General features: G+C 33.1%; 1 protein-coding gene across 1 annotated transcript in view; it reads left to right on the top strand.

Moving 5' to 3' along the window:
• The first annotated feature begins 4707 nt into the window (after positions 1–4707).
• Positions 4708–21263, top strand: part of CHD1 (chromodomain helicase DNA binding protein 1) — a 52769-nt gene continuing 36213 nt past the window's right edge. The window contains exons 1-15 of the mRNA XM_065873673.1: positions 4708–4806; positions 8295–8388; positions 8963–9065; positions 9318–9519; positions 10561–10668; positions 11926–11990; positions 13913–14062; positions 14201–14475; positions 15844–16069; positions 16255–16355; positions 16787–16965; positions 18206–18333; positions 19016–19232; positions 19900–19989; positions 20870–21060. Of these exons, the coding sequence (XP_065729745.1) occupies positions 4708–4806; positions 8295–8388; positions 8963–9065; positions 9318–9519; positions 10561–10668; positions 11926–11990; positions 13913–14062; positions 14201–14475; positions 15844–16069; positions 16255–16355; positions 16787–16965; positions 18206–18333; positions 19016–19232; positions 19900–19989; positions 20870–21060 (2228 nt within the window). The remainder of the gene's footprint in view (positions 4807–8294; positions 8389–8962; positions 9066–9317; positions 9520–10560; positions 10669–11925; positions 11991–13912; positions 14063–14200; positions 14476–15843; positions 16070–16254; positions 16356–16786; positions 16966–18205; positions 18334–19015; positions 19233–19899; positions 19990–20869; positions 21061–21263) is intronic.

Below are 21263 nucleotides of genomic sequence, written 5' to 3'. Positions count from 1 at the left end.
ACTCAGTATAGGTAGTAGTGTTTTCTTTAGTTCAAAGGACTGATAAGAGTGGAAAGTTGAGTATAGAGAAAGGAGGTCTTGCAATTCTGTCATAGGCTGGGCTGAGCTAACATAGACTCTCACTCTGAAGCACTTCCTACCCACAAACACGTGAAAATGCTAAATAATATAGAGCAAAGGAAAAAAAAGTAGATGTGCAGCTGGACTTTAGAGAAAACTTCGATGTGCCAGGAACAGAACGGAACTCAAAGTCAGAGCAGTAAGCTCTGAGCAAACAGGACAACGTAGGATATTTGGAAGGGGCCCTCTGGACAGGGTGCTGGGATTGGGACTGGAACTTAGTATTTGACTACAGAATTAAGTCTCCTTAAAGCTGGGACCTTAGAAGGGTTGTCTTCTCTGAAAACAGTTTATGAAGTCTCCCTATATGTGCCTTCAAGGACATTTTTTGGTGGTGAGGATAAAATGGAATTCGTTTTACCAAAATATTTTGAAAGCTATAAAGAGATATTAAAAATTTTGTCTTAATTGGAGTATAAATGAGAAAAGGAGCCATAAGGGCCAAACAGATAACATAAATGAATGAAGCTGTCCAGGTATAAAACATTTGTTTAGGGGAGGCGACTGGTGAATTGGAGGTCATATCCTTCATCAGAAGGAACCAGTGCTACTTAGATATAGACAATTGTGACCATGTGGGAAGTGGACCTGGTGTTTTCAGATCGTCTGATTCTTCAAAATAAAAAAAAAGGAAGAAAAAATTTCTTCTTAAAATTATTTTCTCCAAAACAGTTTTAAGTTAGATGACTTGGAGGAAGAAAAAACCCAAAAGAGAAAAGTAGAGGCAGAGAAGCCAGGAGTAAGAACAAGAAAATTTCTGTGGAAGATTTAGGCTTATGGTGTTTTTGAATAAAAGTAATGAGGAGGTAGTATTAGCCATTTATTAATTCATAAATATATTTTCAGAATATGTCAGGTAGAGTGCTAGAAAGTAGGGATACAGTTGTTAAGTAAAACACCCCTGTGCTCATACTAGTTTATGTTAAGCATACACTAAGTGCCAGATACCATGCTAGATGTCTAATGTAGTCTGGGGGAAGAGGTCTAGAACTAGGGAAGAAGGTGGGATGAAGATTAACAAGTTTTCCAGGTAGGGAGAATTGCTTTATACCAAGGCTGTGGGGTGAGAAAGCATGGCAAATTCAAGGGCTAAAGGAGGTTAGTGAGACTAGGGTGCAGAATAGAGACATTTAAGATAAATTGGAGAGGTAGGCAGAGATCAGATTTTAGTCATTTTATCCCAAGAACAAAAGTGAGTCATTAAAACTCCTCAAGGTACTAGCTTCACCAGGGGCTAAGAGATGGGGCCAAGGCATATGTAATTGAAAACTTGGAGAGGGATGGTCATCTTGATGTTTGTTAGAATTTGAAAAGCATTTCTCAGAGCCAATCCATACATACAGAATCATAACATTTTAGTTATGTGGAACTCATGAGGAAGTAAACCATTGATGATAGCTGCACTAAAGCTCCTAAAAACTTAACTTGAATAAAACAATTTAAAAATGGATTTAATGTCTTACTGAACAGAATATTAATTTTTCATGGTCACTCAGGTTATTAAGAACATTCACTTACCATAACCTTGGGAATATTGGAAAAGAATATTGGCTTTTATACTAAAAGAATCTTGCAAATGTGAATTTTGAGTACTTTTCCTACTGTCAGACAGCTGGAAATTTTGAAGGCAAATCAGAAGGGCCAAAAAAGGGAGCATCTCCTAGCTGAGTCAGCCCGGTTGAGTAGCCTTCTGGGAAGTACAACCCAACATTTCTGCTTATGTTTCATTTGTCAGAACTTTTAGCTAATAGCCATACTTTAGCTGCAAGGAGTTTTTGCTGTACAGTTTTTTATACTTTGTAGACCATAACATTGGGATTTCTGTTACTAAGGAAAAGAAGACATGCTGAGTTGGGTGACCAGCAGTTTCTGAGGCAGCTTTTGTATACAGCTGGTCTTTAATTTCCCTTCCTTAGTGTTTTTATCTTTCCATATCTCTTAAGGAAAAGTTTTATGCAGTTCTTATATTTTTACCTATTCAGCTTGGCCATTTTATTGGCTGAATATTAGATATTTTATTTTTCATGCCACTGAATATTTACTTACTTGCCTGTTTCATATGCATTTGACATCTGCAGCTTTAAAATTTCCTCATCTTTGTACCTTTTACTACTTGAATATGAGATACCACAATATTGAATATTAGTGACACAATCTTGTGGTATTGGAAAAAGTTATTTTTGTTTATTAACATTTCAATTTTGAATTAATTTCAAATTACAGAAAAGTTGTAAGAATTTCAAATTACAGAAAAGTTGCAAGAATAGTTCCTGTAATATGCTTCTGCCTGGATGCACTGATTTAGCTTTTTGCCACATTTCCCTTTTATTCTTTCTTTTTATACATATATGTTTATATACATGATATTTATGTATTTATTTTTCCTGAATAATTTGAGAGTAGGTTGCAAAAGTCATATCCATTTATGCTTTTAAAACTTCAGTATATATATTTTTAAGAACCAAGGATTTCCCTTATATAAGCCCTGTATAGTTATTATATTCAGGAAATTTTACGTTAATATAATACTTTAATCTTTATTCTGTATTCCAGTTTGGTCAATCATCCCAGTCATCTTTCAGTACAGGGTTCAGTCTAAAATTGGATTTGGCTGTCATGTCTCTTTAATCTCCTTTAATCTGAAACAATTCCTCTTTCTTTGTCTTTCATGACATTAGCATTTTGAAGGCTATAGGCTAGTTATTTTATAGAATATATTTCTCAGTTTAGGTTTGTCTTATGTTTACTTATGATTTGATGCAATTTATACATCCCCTGCACTCTGCATCCCCTGGCTGGAGGACTGTGTGAGTGATGATATGTCTTTCACAAAGGTATCAAATCTGGAGGCTCATAATGTCTGTCTGTCCCTATTGGTGATATTAGTTTTGATCACCAGGACAGGGTGATATCTGGTTTTTCCACTGTAGTTTCTAATTTATCCATTAATACAGCTAATGAGCAATTTGTGAGAAGATACTTTGAGACTGTGTAAATATCTTACTCATCAAACTCCCCCCTAGATTTAGCATCTTTTGATGATTTTTGCCTGAACCAGTGTTTTCTATGATGATTGCAAAATGGTAATTTTCTAACACTGCCACTCTGTCCACATTTACCAGTTGGCATTCAGAATTCTTTCAGCCTGTCATCTGCCATCTGTCTGTCTGTCTTTCTACCTACCTACCTATCATAAGCATGGACTTGAGGATTCCTGTTTTATTTACTAGGTAATAATCCTTTACTGTCTGTTTTGATGCTCAAATCAGATTGAGCTGATGGAAGCCCCTTCAAGTTGGCTCCCATATCTTGTTTTTTCTTCTTTTCTCTTTAGTATTTTGCTTTTTGGCACAGCAAGCTTGTTTAGGTTCATCTGGTGCCTTCCCTGTCCCACCCTTAGAATCTGCCATTTCTCAAAGGACTTCTAGTTTACTTAAGTGTGGATTTGTATTTAGGAATCAAGACCTGGGTGCTAGGTGATTGTAAATTTAAAATTTCAAAGGGGATATATTTACATTGGTTGATAAATAGCAAATAAGAAGATACACTGCCATAAATACAAAAAAGATATGCAGAGGGTCATTTTTTTGTATCATTGTTTGTGGTATCAAAAGACTGGTTCATCTTTGAGGGACAGGTTGAAACTATGGTGTATCTACAAAATGGAGTATATGCAGTTGCATAAAGGAAAGGGGACTGTATCCCTACACTGCTATGGAATGACCTCCAGGATACAATGTGTGTATAATATGACATTTATATAAGATTGTAAATATGTTAATGATCATTTGTGAAAAGGGAATATAAATATACTCTTACTCATAATTTGCTTATATTGAAAAAGGGAAAATAAGTGAAAAACTTAAAAAAATAATTTCTGAAGGGGGAGAGAGGTCATGGTGTAGAGGAGACAAGGATGGAAGCTGGATTTTGATAACTTTGGTAGCTCAGGTTGGATCCAAGTAAATAATAAAGCAAGATTAGATCAAAGTGAATAAAAAGCAGTTCCTAAAAATGAAAAAAAAGCAAATGACCCTAATTAAACAAAATTAGTGACCATACAGAAATTTGGTGATCAAAACTAATATCACTAATAAAATATCACTATTTTAGTTGGCTTCAAAGCAGTAATTTGATAGTAGGGGTGAGTATTCCTGAAGGCCAAGAAGAATTGTGAAGAAATCTTAACTTTTAGTTAAGACGTCTCAACTAAAAGTTAAGACATCTTAACTTTTAGTTAACATTGTTAATCAATGTTATTGCTATTTTGAAACTGTTATGTATATTCTAAGATAAAGCAAATAAATAATTTTATTAGTGTCATTTGGAACCAAGAAACTCAACCCAAGTGATGGTATAAATATAAAATCAGAGAAGTAAAAAACCTACAAATTTGACTTGGAATTACAGTGTAAATTCTTAATTCATTGTCTCATCTTATTAAAAAAAGAATCTTAAAAACAATGACCAATCCAGTAGTAATAGGCTCACCTAGTACTCAGACTGCAATTTAATTTCCAGCTTAAACAGAAGCAGGGCTTTTTGATGAAATGCCTGAGTTACAGTCTGAGGCAAGAAATATATAAGATGAGCGTGGTTCATCTCATCAGACCAGAAAGTGAGGAAGCTATCAAAGACGACTTGAGGTCTTGTGAAAAGGATTCAGGAAGTAGTAAAGGGTTTCCTGTTCGCTAAAGAGGGGTCAATTTGGGCATTAACAATGATAATGGATTGTTAAAACTCATCAAATAACTTCAAATCCATGAGTTCATAATGAGACTTAGAAAATTACTGGTCTACTTACTTTGAAAGGATGCTAGCATTTTGAAAGCTGGAAAAGAAGGAAAAGAAATGTAAGTGCATTTCCTGTATGAACTGTACCTCAAAGTTAACAAATATGGTGAGGGAAATTTTCTCCTTATAGAAGAAGTATTCCACCTACTAGTGAAGAAATGATATACTGGGTAAATAAAGAATGATATAATATCACCATTTTACTGCCTCTAAATAAATAGTGGATGAATTCCCTGTAGGGGTTATGAGGAACTGTATCATGGAAGGATAAGGCTGGAAATAACCTGTACACACAGATCAAACAACCTCATACAAAAAGAGACAACCAAACATTGTTTTTTCTAATAGAAGTCCACAACAACTCTTAAAATACATTCTTGCCAAGAAGTACTGAATTTAAATCTGAGCCTCTAGATCAAACAGTTTACAAGGAATACAAGGGACAGAAAAATCTGTGAAATAATACCACAGAGATGCAGTCAGTAAAATCTGGAAAGCAGGAAATGTCTGCAGGAAAAACTGCCTAACTTATTCTACAAAATAAATTGCAAGGGGGAAAAAAAAAGGAGAGGGAACTGTCAGGTTAATGAAAGAGACTTAAATACGTGATTCAGTTGCAGTATATGAACTGTGTTTGGATTTCCAGTCCATGAAGAAACGAAATCAACTAAAGAGATAAACTAAACTGGATATTTAATACTATTTAATAATAATATCATATTTAACATTAAGGAATAAGTGATTTTGTTTTAAAAATGATACTCATTTTGTGGATGTTTAAAAATAGGAGTTTTTTTGTTGTTTGTTTTTACATATGAGTACTAAAGTATTTATGGATGAAATTTTAACATGTTTGAGATTGTGTGTTTGTGGGAAGCTGGATTATTTGAAACAAGATTGGTATGAGTTGTTAATTGCGAAGCTGGTTGTTAGATAAATGATAATTCTTTATATTACTCTCATTTATATTTGAAATTGAGCATAGAAACAAGCTTGAAAAGAAACATTAATTGCTATTTTATGTTTAAATGTTGTATTTCTACTTAATTTACCCTAAGAAAACTATAATTTTATCAAAGTACCCATAAATATGATGGTGGGTTTTTTTTTTTTTTGGTAAATTGAGAAAGATGAGGAAAAGAATTCAGTGTTTTTAATAATCTACCACCTTATTACTGTTGGGCTAGTGAGGTTTAATATAAGTAATAACTCTTAAGTGGTATACAGATACTTATGTTGTATTAAAAAATAAGTGCTATTGATTACTACCTAAATAAATAAAATGTTAATTGGAGCTTAGAAATATTTTTTATAGTCAAACTCGATTTGTGAATTTTATGTAAGACGTTGTATCCATATATATCTTTGATTTGTTTGCTTATGACATTTATCCACCCACCAAACATATATTGAGCCCTTCATTTAGTGCTCAGCATACAAAGAACAAGTAAGAATTCCAGGAACATATGGTAGAATACCAAAGGTAGGATACCAAAAAACAAAAGAAAACAGAAAACTACAGTGATTATTATATGATGTGTGTACGGGCAAGATAGTAATAGGTACAGGATGCTGTGGGAATGCTGAGGTAAGCCTGATTTAATGTTCAGATGATTTAATGTTGGAGTCAAGAGAGATTTGAGGGAGAAGTACCCATGAAGTGAGGCTCAAGTAGAAATTATATAGTGGGGGAAAAAAAGGGAAGTAATTATGCAAAAGCAGGAAGTGGGAAGAGAAACTAGCTCTCAGAGAATTACAAGTAGTTTGCTATCACTAAAACTAAGGGTTTATGTGGGAAAGTGGCTGGAGATAGGTTGGCAGAGACAAATTCCTGCACCTCATAGGTGTTTGACCTTTGTTACAGAAACACTGAAAACTTCTCAAGTTAGGCCATGTTTAATTTTTATTCTAGAAAGAGCATTATGAGCAGTGGCTGTCTAGAAAGAGCATATGCAGCAGTGGGCTGAAATAGAATTACTTCATTAGGGAGAGGCTTTTCACCTATTTTCGCTCAGAATTTTATGTCTGAGTATAGATTCCCCCCCCGCCCCCGAACCTATATATATTTTCTCTCAATTGTTAGGATTTCCTTTTAAAATAAATTATGTAAAGCATTTACATGGTTCAGAAACTGACAACTCATTTCAATCCTTGTTCCCTCTACTTTCTTCTTCCCCTCCCTTTGTAGGTAACCATTTTTAATTTAATTGTTTTATGCTGCCATTATTGCTTTTTTCAGAAGCATAAGCAACTATGTGTAAACATTTCCCCCTTCATATACAAAGGAAGCATACTATAAACACTTTTGTATCTTGCTCTTTTTACCTAACTATATCCTGTAGTTCATTCTATGGAAGTATGTAAAACATTCCTTACTAATTCTTTGTCTATTCTTAATCCTGCTATAAACAACTAAATAAAATAAATACTTTATACTTTTAATACGTAAGGTGAAGACATTCTAATAATAAACATATGCCTTTAGAGTAGTCTAGGCTCAGGCTGTTAGCTTATCTCCAGCCAACTTTTGCCTAGAGTATGAAAGGAAGATTCCTACATTCACTTAAGAATTTTGATTTATTAACAAGGAATTTTGACTAGCTACTTCATGACTAATCAAGATATAATTAACAATATAGGCTCATGATAGTTCCCAAATTCAGTCATCCGTCCATTTACTTTTCAGGTATTTACTGAGCGCCCACCTGTGTAAGGTATGCTGGGAAAAATAAACATTACCCTCAAGAAGCTTGTAAGCAGTTAAAATGATACCCCTCTGCTTAATTCTTCTTTCCTGAGGGATTAGTTCATCTTCACTTTCTTTAAATGTTCCCCGATTACTGTACCTAACTTGTTTGTATCTTCAGTGTTGTGCATACTCCTAGTTCAGTTATCTTAAATATGCCCAGAGTGGTATTTATTGGTTGACATGACTGTCTCTCCATAACAGGTTAGAAGTTCTTTTAATGGTAAGGACTTTGTCTCATCTCAGTCTTCCCAGTGCCTAACGAATGAAAGTTCTCAGTAAGGTTTATTGAATAAATGAAAAACGTCTCTTGCCTAGTGGGTTAAAGGAAAAATAAAATTGTGTCAGGAAAAATATCTTCTCTGATATTCTTGTTGAAATTTCAAGGGATCCAAGTAAAATACAGTATGGTAAATTTTGTTTTTGTTTTTTAATTAAAAGACACTATGCTGTTCTTGAACCAGGTGTCTAGAGAGTAGAAATTGTGATAGAAATGTAGAAAAACATATTCCACTAGATTCCCAGATTTTAAAAATAGGCATATGTTTGTTCACACCTTAAGCATTTTAATTTATATCTAACTTTTGGAATCAAAAGTCTTCTTGAAAACTTTTATGTCTGTGTTTCCATGTAGAAACTTCTCGCTCTGGAAAAGGAGAAATTACTTTTAGAAAGGGATTACCTTTTGATATTGCAGGATTTTCTTAGAGTATTACCTCCATCTGGTGGTATTTCTGAAAATTACAGCAAGAGAACATGAAGCTTGAGTTTTGCTGTGTGTTGGTATATATTATATTACCGGTTGTTTCTCATGAAGCCAGATGAAATTACATCAAAAGCTGAGTCTACCATGTATTTCAAAAATTTAATGCCCTGGTTTTCAACTATTCAAATGGAAACACCAAGTGAACAAATGGCCTATTGGATAATAGTAATTTATATAATCATTTATTTAGTACAGACCATCTCTAGACTACTTTGGACTGAGAATGAGATATTCTCATTGAACTATTAATTGCTTTCACATGTGTGTGTATAGAGGCTAGGAAAGATTTGAGAATTTTCTATTTCAGATTTATTACTAAGGAACCATAAAAGATTCAATAATTTTCTCAGAGAAGCAATTACTGATCTTATTTTTTAGTAAATTGTATTTTATCATAGTTTAGTGGTAATAATTTACATTCCCTTGAGATGATAGAACATAAAATGTAAACTTGAAAACAAGTTGAAACTGCAAATTAATTTGTTTTCTACCTTTTGCTATAAGAATTTTTAACACATTTAACCTTTTCTTCACAGAATTCATTCTTTATGTTTACTACATCAAATACCCTTTTAAAGATAGGGACTGCGGCTTAAACTTTTTGTTTTCCCAACTTTCTAGCCCAGGATTCTGTACTTGGTAGGTTTTGTTCATTATCTTGGAGGAAGATTGTGATCTGATTGCTTGTGTTTTATCCCAAACTGTACTAAATCTATCTAGTATGTCAGTTATTACCAGAGATTAACATTAATTCCTTTTCTATTTGTTTGGTTATAGACAGTTGACATATGAACTAAACAAGGTTTAATGATCTGGGGCTTTTTGCTGAGTTAAGAAAAACTAAATTTTTTAATGAATTTTGTTTGAAATCTGTGTATTTTCTAATTGTAGCCAGTCGGATGATGATTCTGGGTCAGCGTCAGGCTCTGGATCTGGTTCAAGTTCTGGAAGCAGTAGTGATGGAAGCAGTAGCCAGTCAGGTAGCAGTGACTCTGATTCTGGATCCGAATCGGGCAGTCAGTCAGAGTCTGAGTCAGACAATTCCCGAGAAAATAAAGTTCAAGCAAAACCACCGAAAGTTGATGGAGCTGAGGTAATAAATAAACTATCCAATGAAATGTAGATTTCTTGTATTACTTTGGGAAAATTTATAGCTTTAGTTTAGAGCATTCTTAATCTAGCTTTTAGAAAATGTTGATTTCAAATATTAAAATACACTTTAAGTGATTCTCAAGCTTGTGGTTTAGTATCTGTGGACTGATTGGCTTGGAAGAGAAGCAGTCTGTAACTATATGAACACATACAAAACTTTGTAACTATACAAAACTTTGTAACATATAAAAATGAACACATACAAAACTTTCTCTTTTTGAGGCAGAAATTGTTGCATAAACATTGATTGTCTCATGGATAAAAATGTAAGGCTTTGTGAGGTCTTTTTGTTAATCTTACAGTGTGATCTCTACTTTCAAGATCTTCAGAGGAGATACTTTATTGCTAATAGGAGACTTTAATAGAACTCTGCTTCCTTGAAGATACATGGTAGAATCGGCTAAGGGCCGTTCTGTTTAAAAAAGGCTATTACAAGATTTACTAAAACTTGTCTATACCTCAGAATAGTATACAGTAGTGTTACTTAGAATACCAGTCATGATAAGATGCTTGGGCCAGAATATACATACAGCTTCCTTCATTCAGGAAGTCTTGCTACCAAAAACAAACAAAAACAAAAAGTCAGTTGAACTAAAACTGTGCTTAGTTGATTTGCATTCTGACTCAAGCTCTTCATCTTCACCTCACACCAATTAAAAAAAATAGCAGCTGCACTTTGAGTAGCACTGGTGTCATATATTATCACATCTTCTTTGAAAATAATAGTCTTAATACCAAAGAACATATTGATTGATTGTCTGTGAAACTCAAAACACCATAAATTATTTATATGCAACTAAAGCTCAGCATTTTATTTTAATTATATTGCAGTAATATTGTATTATGTATAATGTGAGTAAGAAAAATAGTCTTAATTTATTATTTGGAGGCAGTGAAAATGTTGGTACTACTTTTCAATAAATTAAACCTTTTCCAGTTTTCTCAAAACTTTGTTCTTCACTTGTTTATATTTCTATTATAGTTTTGGAAATCTAGCCCTAGTATTCTGGCTGTTCAGAGATCTGCAATGCTCAAGAAGCAGCAGCAGCAGCAGCAACATCAAACTTCATCTAATAGTGGATCAGAAGAGGTGAGTTTTCATTGTGAAAACTCTTATCTGAAAAGTAGACATGATATGTAATCATTTAGGTAGCTATTTATGAAATTACTAGAAACAGGAAGGGTTTTAAAAGGATAGGAAAATAACTAAATTTAAATATGTGTATCAATAGCCTTGAAATGTAGACATATTTTTATCCAAATTTCCTCTTGTTTCTAAAGCAAACAACAGAAATTTGTGTGCATTTGCTCATCACAGCAAAACTAGAATAAAGTAAATATGAATACTAGGAAAATACACACACATGTATGCACTCATATATGAAGAAATACCATACTGTTAGGTCATATTTGTACAGAACATTAATAAGAGAATTCTCAACATGTTTTTAAAAGAATAGGCTGCAACTGTAAACAATGTAGTTCCTGTGTGCACATGAGCACACATGCAGGTATGTTTGCACAAAGACATTCAGGAAGAACTGTAGGTTTCCCCAACTATCCGAAAGTAGAGTGTTCCTTTCCTCATCCAAATGGTGCAAAGCAAAGAAGCTATTTCCTTAGGACACATCTTGCTAACTGTTGTGCAGAATAAACGGAGATAAAGCACAGATGCTCACAGACACAGTTCAGAATTATGGCAGCTAGTGCTGAGATGCAGAGTGTAGTTCCCAGGGAAGGAGCTTGGAGGTGCTGTTCTCGCTGCTCCGCGTCCTTGCTGCCTCTATAACAGCTCTCTGCAAAACAAATGCTGAACACTGTTTTTGCTTTTTGCCGGTTTTTGTAAAAGTAAAAATTCTCTTTGGATTTTTTTCAGTTAGTGAAAACAGGTACCAATGAAGGTTTTTTGTAAAAGTGAAGTGGTAGAAATTGAACTTTCAAAGAGTGGGGGATATTTGTATATCAAAAACTGCCTGATGAGGAAGAAAAATATTAAATGAAAATTTGACATACCAACAATTAGGATTCCTTTTTGAGGCCATACTAGGCAACAGTAATAGTCTCCAGAGCCAGTGGATTATAAGATTTTATACAAAATGCTGGCATTGTGATGTTTACCTAATTGCACTAGCTGTTACATATTTGCAATAAAAATGTTATTAATTACTTTATGTGCTAATTATTGGTATAAACATAACATGGATAAAAAGCCTTTATTATTCAAGTGAATGTTAATAAAAAGTAATAAAAGTAGTAAAGTAATAAAAAGTTAATAAAAGTAATAAAAATGTATTATGGTTAAATTCTAATCATTAATAACATTAACTTTATATATTTTTCTCTACAGGATTCTTCTAGCAGTGAAGATTCTGATGACTCATCGAGTGAGGTCAAAAGGAAAAAACATAAAGAGTATGCCGTTTTGTTCAACTGATTACTTTTATATCAAGAAAATCCTAATGATTTTGTATTTCTTCCTTTATGAACAATTGTTGCCAAAAGTGAACTTCTTGGTTCATGGCATTTTATTAGGTTAATTTAAACCATTAATTTTTAACTTTTATCTTTCTGTGACAACCTGAGTTTTTTGTACCATTTATCTCCTATAACCCCTCTCCCCTATATATTTTTAAACTTCAAAGATCTTCTTAGTCACAATATCAGAAAATCTTGATAACTTGAGAAACCTATATAGGAGTGTAGGGACCAACAGATGATAGATTTTAGGTGATTCTCATGTTAATAGCTATCCTTACTATTTATCTGCACATGAAATTTATTTCTTCTGTAGAACTCATTTAGAAACTCACTGTAATTTCTTAAAGATCCTGACCCAGGAAGTGTTAAGAGTACCTCAGATCTCAGTTCCGATATTTTAGATGGTCTGAGTTTTTTTTCCTCTCGTTTCTCATTGTTCCATTGTCTTGTCTCTTATTTTTCTCTTTGTCTTGGGTATTCTGCACTTTCACTTTGGTGCATCCAGCTTTGGATTTGTTATTTATTTATCCCACTTTATGCACTTTATTTTATGTTTCTTTAATGTGAAGATTCATGAGTTTTACTAGTTTCTGAAAATTCAGTCATTGTATCTCTAGGCATTTTCTCTTTCCCATTCTGTAAATCTTCTCTGTTACTACAGTTAATAGATATATATTGTATCTGTCTTACTGGATCATATCTATTGTATATATTTGTTGGATCATTCATCCTATCCATGAATCTAACTGTATCATGTTTTCTATCCTTTTATTGCTATGCTACATTCTGGCTGATTTCTTCATATCTGTCTTCTGTTTTACTAAGTGTATTTTCAACTACTGTGTCTCATCAACTGTAACTCTTCCACTGAGTTAGTAATTTCTGAACTTAGCATGGGTGCAAGCAAAGAATATTTTAAAACAAAAGTAATTTGGGATGATGGATAGATTTGGTTGGATATAAAAATCATAATATTTATTATAAAAACGGAGACTTTCATATATCCTGGCTATTGCTATTGTCTAATGTGCAAACGCTGAAAAAAAATCTCAAGATAAAAAAATTAGCTTCTCTATTATGTTTTTTATCATAAACCAAAGTTTATCATGTGTGCTTGCTTTTGTAACCCTTAACACAGTCATAATTGATGCAAGCCATGCAGAGCAATGGAGTAGCACAGCAGCTGTGAGACAGGATGTAGTGTATATGTAAGAACTTAATGTGTATCTTTCATTTGAAGTTTATATTATAGCAGAATATTAACAATACATCCAATATTTTTTTTCTTTACATGTTAATTGGAATTAAATAGACTAAAAATAGTAATAAAGTTAAGGTAATAATTGAATGTTGGTTAAGATGGAATTTTTTGTTTGTTTTTGCATTTTCTGATACCTTATTTTAAGCTTCTTAATGAATGTGTTGTATTTTAAAAATCAGTTTTGAAGAGTATGTTTTTAAAAGTCACAATCTCCAGAAAATTAAAGGGATTAGAATCTCTTTTTGAAATGGCAAGTATAACAATTATACAAGGTTTTCAAAATTAAACACTGTGACTTCAAATTAACATACTGTGTTTTCATCTATACTAATAGTCAAAATAGATCCACTTAATTTGCCTTTCATTGAGGTATAACTAAATAATTAACAGAAAACTATGGAGTTGGAGAAATCTATGAAGAATATTTTCTAGCATTTTTCTTATTCTATAGACATTTGAGTATTTTTATAATGGTGAAAGCAATATTTTTGATATCAGCTGGAATGTAATTTAGCCTGATTATTTTTATATCTTATCAGACATAATTTGCAATATGATAAGTATGAATAACATCCTTTATATATTTTACATACAGTGAAGATTGGCAGATGTCTGGGTCAGGATCTCCATCTCAGTCTGGTTCAGATTCAGAATCTGAAGAAGAAAGAGATAAAAGTAGTTGTGATGAAACAGAATCTGATTATGAGCCAAAAAACAAAGTTAAAAGTAGAAAACCTCAGAATAGGTAAGTATAGTATGTTCTTGGTTTGATTCTGAAAATTGTTGGTTATAGAAGGTATTCGTTCTTTTTCTCACAGTTTCTCAAATCTTGTTTTTATGCCAGTATTTCTGTAAAACACCTCTCTCCCCTGGTCTTCACTAGATCTAAGTCAAAAAATGGAAAAAAGATTATTGGACAAAAAAAGAGACAGATTGATTCATCTGAGGAGGAGGAGGAGGATGAAGAAGACTATGATAATGATAAAAGAAGCTCTCGTCGACAAGCAACTGTCAATATTAGCTATAAGGAAGACGAAGAAATGAAAACAGATTCTGATGACCTACTTGAAGTCTGTGGAGAGGATGTTCCTCAACCCGAGGAAGAGGAATTTGAAACAATAGAACGGTTTATGGATTGTCGGATTGGGAGAAAAGGAGGTATTTTTTTTAAAAACATTTATTTTTTGGTTGTTTCAGTAATATTTACTAGAGTAAAGTATTTCTTGAAGATTTTTCAACTTTGAAAGCCAAGAGGGTGGATTTTTTTCTTATTTGCTATAAAATATACTTTGCTTAGCCTGAATATTTTCTTCCCAGGAAGTATCCATTTGATCTCATCATACGTTGCGGATATTAGGGAATTTTTAACCTGTGCGTTTGAGTTTTCCTGTTACCATGCCTAAATAAATGGTTGTTTTTAAAGTATTTTCAATTTGACATATGGTTTGGTTTAAAACTTCTTTCTTCTATCTCAAATATGTAAGTTACTTTTTAATTACCTTGACGTGCATTTTTTTCCTTTCAGTTTTTTTAAGACATAATTGACAATGCAGCACTGTATAAGTCTCAAGGTGGGCAGTATAATTACTTGACTTACACATATTGTGAAATGATCACCATAATAAGTTTTGTTAACATCTGTCATCTCAATATAGATAGAATTTTTAATAAAATTTCCCTTGTAATGAGAACTTTTAGAATCTACTCTCTTAGCAGCTTTCAGGTATACCATACAGGAGTGCTTATTATAGTCATTATGTTGTACATTACTTACCCAGTACTTATTTATCTTATAATTGGAAGTTTGTACTTTTTGACCACCTTCATCATACTTGCCCTACCTCTGGTAACTATGAATCTGATCTCTCATTTTATGAATTCTTCCCTTTTCTCCCTCCCTTTTCCATATATGTGTGATCACACAGCATGTCTTTCTTTGACTTATTTCATTTAGCGTGATGCCTTCAAGGTCCATCCATGTTGTCACAAATAGCAGATTTCCTCCTTTTATATGGCTGAATAGTATTCCATTGTATATGTACATGTATATGTATATGTATGTATCACGTTTTTTTTAATCCAGTTATTTGTCAATGGACACTTACACTCTTTCCAAAGTGTCTTAGCTATTATAAGTAATGCTACAGTGAACATGGGGGTGCAGATGTCTTTTCCACATAGTGATTTTGGAAATGTAGTTTTTAAAGATGATTTTTAGTTATTTTAATTTCCAATTATTAATGTTTCAGTCATCAGTTATCATATATTGCTGTATGATCTCATGTGAGCTGCTGTCTTTTTGACCTTTTATTTCTAATTTTAAAACCGAGGGGATTAAATTAGATAATCTTTCTGTTCTAGAATTCAGAGTTTCTTTTATAAATGTGTAATATAATTTCCCATAAATTCTTACACCCTGTTTTTTATTTAGAAGAGCATATATTTTTCTATTTATATTCTTGAATTTTTGAGTTGAAATGCTTCTATAACAGAATTATATGGAATGTATTGTGCTTTTTTTTTCAGCTACTGGTGCTACTACAACCATCTATGCAGTTGAAGCAGATGGTGACCCAAATGCAGGATTTGAAAAAAACAAGGAACCAGGAGAGATCCAGTATTTAATTAAATGGAAAGGATGGTCACATATCCACAATACTTGGGAGACAGAAGAAACCCTTAAGCAGCAGAATGTTAGAGGAATGAAAAAATTAGATAATTATAAGAAAAAAGATCAGGAAACAAAAAGATGGTATGTTTTATCTTAGAGTTAAAAATTAATGATGCTTAACTTTATTTCTTTTTCAGTTTCTTCATTATTCAAACTGATTCACATGATGAGTGGCAAAATGGGAGATTTTGTGCTACAGATGGTGTTTGGGGGATGGGTTATTGGGGGAGATTTTTAAGTCTGTTCTTGGATTAATAATCTTTCAGGTTGAAAAATGCTTCTCCAGAAGATGTGGAATATTATAATTGCCAGCAAGAACTTACAGATGATCTCCATAAGCAGTATCAAATAGTGGAGCGAATAATTGGTTAGTAATAAATGATTCTAATTAAACATTTATCTTTCCATGCTTGAAGTCATCTGAAAAAAATCTTAAATTTACTGCTTACACGTCAAATACAGTAGCTTGCTCTTACTGTAATAGTAGGGGCTTCCCTGGTGGTGCAGTGGTTGAGAGTCCGCCTGCCCATGCAGGGGACACGGGTTCGTGTGCTGGTCCGGGAAGATCCCACATGCCGTGGAGTGGCTGGGCCCGTGAGCCATGGCCACTGAGCCTGCACAACGGGAGGGGCCACAACAGTGAGAGGCCCGCGTACCACAAAAAAAAAAAAATAATAATAATAATAGAGCATCGTAAATCAGATGGCTTATTTTTACTTGTATAGTTTTTAACCAAGAATTATTCCTTGGATAAGATTCAGTGTAAAAAGTAAAATAAATACCTGATTTATCTCACAGCTCATTCAAATCAAAAGTCAGCTGCTGGCTATCCTGATTATTATTGCAAATGGCAGGGCCTTCCATACTCAGAGTGCAGCTGGGAAGATGGAGCTCTCATTTCCAAAAAGTTTCAGGCGTGCATAGATGAGTATTTCAGCAGGAATCAGTCAAAAACTACTCCTTTTAAAGACTGCAAAGTAAGTATTGTTTGCCGTTTTTAATTATTGAAAATATATTTATGCATCATAAATATTACAAGCCTACATAGAGAGTTGGATCCTGATTTCACATAGGCTAAAGGAGAGAACTGCTTGGATGGTAGGTCTTACAGGAAATGATGTTCCTGTAATTGCTATTCCATCTTACATGTGGCACTGTCTTTTAGCCTTGTTGAGTGAATCTGTATCAGAGAGATAATAAATTGGTGGTGGTAGTTGTGGGGAGTGGGTTAGGGAGATCAAAAAGGGAAAATTCCTTGGAAACTAGATGTATATGCTTGATTTAAAAGGTAGTGAAGGACTTCCCTGGTGGCGCAGTGGTTAAGAATCCGCCTGCCAATGCAGGGGACACAGGTTCGAGCCCTGGACCAGGAAGATCCCACATGCCACGGAGCAGCTAAGCCCATGCGCCACAACTACTGAGCCTGTGCTCTAGAGCCCGCAAACCACAACTACTGAGCCCACCTGCCACAACTACTGAAGTCTGTGTGCCTAGAGCCCGCGCTCCACAACAAGAGAAGCCACCGCAATGAGAAGCCCATGCACCGCAATGAAGAGTAGCCCCCGCTTGCCACAAGTAGAGAAAGCCCACACACAGCAATGAAGACCCAATGCAGCTATAAATAAATAAATTTATTTATTTATTTATTTATTTATTAAAAAGTAGTGAATATTTTCCGTAATGGTAGGAAAAGAGGGATGTCCCCATAAGAAAGTATCCAGGACTACCTTGCCTAATATAATATCTTTGTACTTAAAATTACTATTAGTAATAGTTTGGGGTCTGTACTACTAGAATTTGTTTTCTTATTACAAGATGGAATTAAATTCATAATGGTAATTTAGAAATCAGAAATCAAATGGGAAGTTAAACCAGTTTTATGGTTTATTTCTAGGTCAGTGCTGGAGCAATGGTTAAATGAATGAGTTTAATATAGCTTTTGCTTGTGAAATATGTGAGACCCAAGTATTTCAGTAAGAACTTATCTATCATTTTATTCACAAAAGAGAGCAAAATATTTTACTGTACATTGTTACAGTAATAGAAAACAGTCTTCTTTGACTGAATCCTCAGATATATTTTGAGTCATGGAATTTCTGGGCTTGATGATTTGAAATGAAATTTTTAATTTTATGGTAAAAGATAAAAGATCTTCATCTTTTAATATGATTTCTTATGTTTAAGAATTCTTCATATTAACATTTATTTCTACTAAAGGTTTTAAAACAAAGGCCAAGATTTGTAGCCCTGAAGAAGCAGCCATCCTATATTGGAGGACATGAGGGATTAGAATTAAGAGATTATCAACTGAATGGTTTAAATTGGCTTGCTCACTCTTGGTGCAAGTAAGTATATTTTGAATTGTCTATTGTAGAGGGTAAAAATTTTACAAATACAGGGTTTGGAAAAGTTTTCTACCAACGTAAAGAATAAGACCCTTTGGTGTTTATATGCAGGTCTTTGAATTTCCAATTATATAAACAGTACTTATTACATATTAAGAAGGAAGAACCTTTTGATCATTGCAGTATTTAAGTAAGTTTTTATTGAAATTGAAATCAGAATATGTATACGTTCTGTTTCACAGTAGTCCTGGACTATTTCTCCTCCAGTTATTTTTAATATCCATTTAGGCCTCTATTTTTTTTTCCTCTCTCCCATGTCCCCTACTCTGTTCTTGGCAATAGAGGTGACTGAGGTGCAATTTTTTTAAAAAACTACCATAGCTGTAGTTTTATCTGGGCTCTACCACTTGTGATGGGTTGTGTTCTTGTCTACATATCTGATTATAGGTAATGCTGTTAATCTTTTAGCTGCTTCTGGTCTAAAATGATAAACTCTTCTCTTACACTATTAAAATGGCCTTGACATTTATTATTTATAGTTAATATAAGTGGCATATTATACATAATACTATCAGATTAATCTTATTTAACTTCATATAAACTTGTACATGGATTATGTAAAAAGGTTTCTTGTAAATTTGAATCTTTATTGCATACATGATTTTTGTTTTTAACTTTGTAGAGGAAATAGTTGCATACTCGCTGATGAAATGGGCCTTGGAAAAACAATACAGACGATCTCATTTCTAAACTATTTGTTTCATGAACACCAATTATATGGACCTTTTCTATTAGTAGTACCACTCTCCACTCTCACTTCCTGGCAAAGGGAGATTCAAACATGGGCTTCTCAAATGAATGCTGTGGTTTATTTAGGTGACATCAACAGCAGAAACATGGTAAGTTGTTTTGTCAGAAATTTAGAAATTTAGACAAACTTGTCTTTGAGGACACATCTTGATTTGTCTTTATAAAGTCTTAGTTTCTAGCATTAAGCTTGCCACACAGTAAGATTCAATACGTGTTTGATTGGCTTAATAAAAATTAATTTTTGGTTTAGTGTTACTTTATATATATTTTTTCCTGCCTTATTGAAAGTTTCAAATATACATGAAAGCCTACAGAAGAGTATAATAAATTACCATGTGCATAGGTCCAACTTCACAATTTTAACTCTTGCCAGTTTTGTTTCATCTGTACCTCTACATGGTACTTTCCCCCCAGTTATTGTGAAGCAAACCCAGACATAATATTTCATCCTCAAAAAAAAAAAAAATCACTTGTGTTTCGTCAAATGAGAACTTCCTTCAGTAAAAAGTGTATATTAAAAATGTGTCTTTTTTTATAGAAGGTTTTGATATGCTGGAGTATTTATATTTTATTTATGATAAGTAAGATCAATGTAGCTTGTTGGACTATATAAAGAATAGTTAAAATTATTTTATTACCTAAACATATAGACATAGTTTTTTGTGTATTTTGAATGGATTTTATTTTAGATATTCAAGTAACAGTATACTTTTTTTTACTGTTTGTCTTAAAATTGTCTTTGAAATTTCTTGATAGATAAGAACTCATGAATGGATGCATCCCCAGACCAAACGGTTAAAGTTTAATATACTGTTAACAACTTATGAAATCTTATTGAAGGATAAGGTGTGTATTATCTGTGTTTCTCTGTTTGGTATACATCAGTTTTTCCTTTACCATATGTTGTGGATAGGATGAGAAGATAACTTAAATCAAGGGTCAGCAAATTAAAGCCTGTGAGTCAAATCTGGCTTATCTGTTTATTTTTTTTATGATCCTTGAAGTAAGAATGATTTTTACATTTTCAAAGTGTTGTAAAAACAAGCCAAAGAATATGAAACTAGTTTAGTGTAGTGTCTGTTGATTTGTGAAGTCTTTAAAGAGGAGGAAGATACTTAACAGGATTACGCTACCACTGGGTAAATGCTTTATACCTATTATTTAATTCTTCATAATTATTTTATAATATATTGCTGTCCCTATTGTGAAGAAAAGTCAAGTCTCAAGGAAGTTAATGAACTTGCCTAAGGTCATGCAACTATTAAGTAGCAGAATCAGGTTTGTCTCTGTTTTAAGTCAGACACCCACGTTTATATTATTGGAGATATACAATTCATAAAAATTATACAGTAAATTATAACTACACTTGGAGTAAGACACTGTTCCAAATTTATTTTCTCCAAATTAACATTAATAGAGGTTTCTACTGGGCTTAGGCTTAAAAATCTTCTGTAAAATTTTTAAATGATACTATAGTTTTATTTTCAATATGTAAGCTGGTAAAAAAAACTTTCATTTTATTATATTATACTTTGTTTTTCTAATGGCTCAATTAGTCATGGAAGGAACTTTGTTTTGCATGTTGAGTTACTTGATTTGAAGATTCCAATAAATCTTAGAATAATACATAATTTTTATCTGAATATTAGATATAGGTTTGTTTTAAATTTGCCCCATTTTAATGTTTCTCTCGAAATATTAACTATGTTTTTCTGTTCATTTTAAGGCATTCCTTGGAGGCCTAAATTGGGCATTTATAGGTGTAGATGAAGCACATCGATTAAAGAATGATGATTCTCTTCTGTATAAAACTTTAATAGATTTTAAGTCCAATCACCGTCTCCTTATCACTGGAACTCCTCTGCAAAACTCCCTCAAAGAGCTCTGGTCTTTGCTACATTTCATTATGCCAGAAAAGTAAGATAAATTGAGATACACAATGTTACTGTTAGTTTTGTATGCTAAGTTTAGCAGGAAAATAATTAGTGTAGGTAATAAGGTCAGAAGGAGGTTTTATTGTCCCAAACATTGGACCAGGGATTATTAAGAAGAAAAGAAATGGAAATGGGATGGAATATTTCATGTTTGAAATAATACTTTAATTTTCCAATTTTGTAAAT

Source organism: Phocoena phocoena, chromosome 3, assembly GCF_963924675.1.
Source record: "Phocoena phocoena chromosome 3, mPhoPho1.1, whole genome shotgun sequence".
Lineage (NCBI taxonomy): Eukaryota > Metazoa > Chordata > Mammalia > Artiodactyla > Phocoenidae > Phocoena > Phocoena phocoena.
The sequence above is the reverse complement of the archived record's forward strand: the minus strand, read 5'-3'. Positions and strand labels throughout refer to the sequence as shown.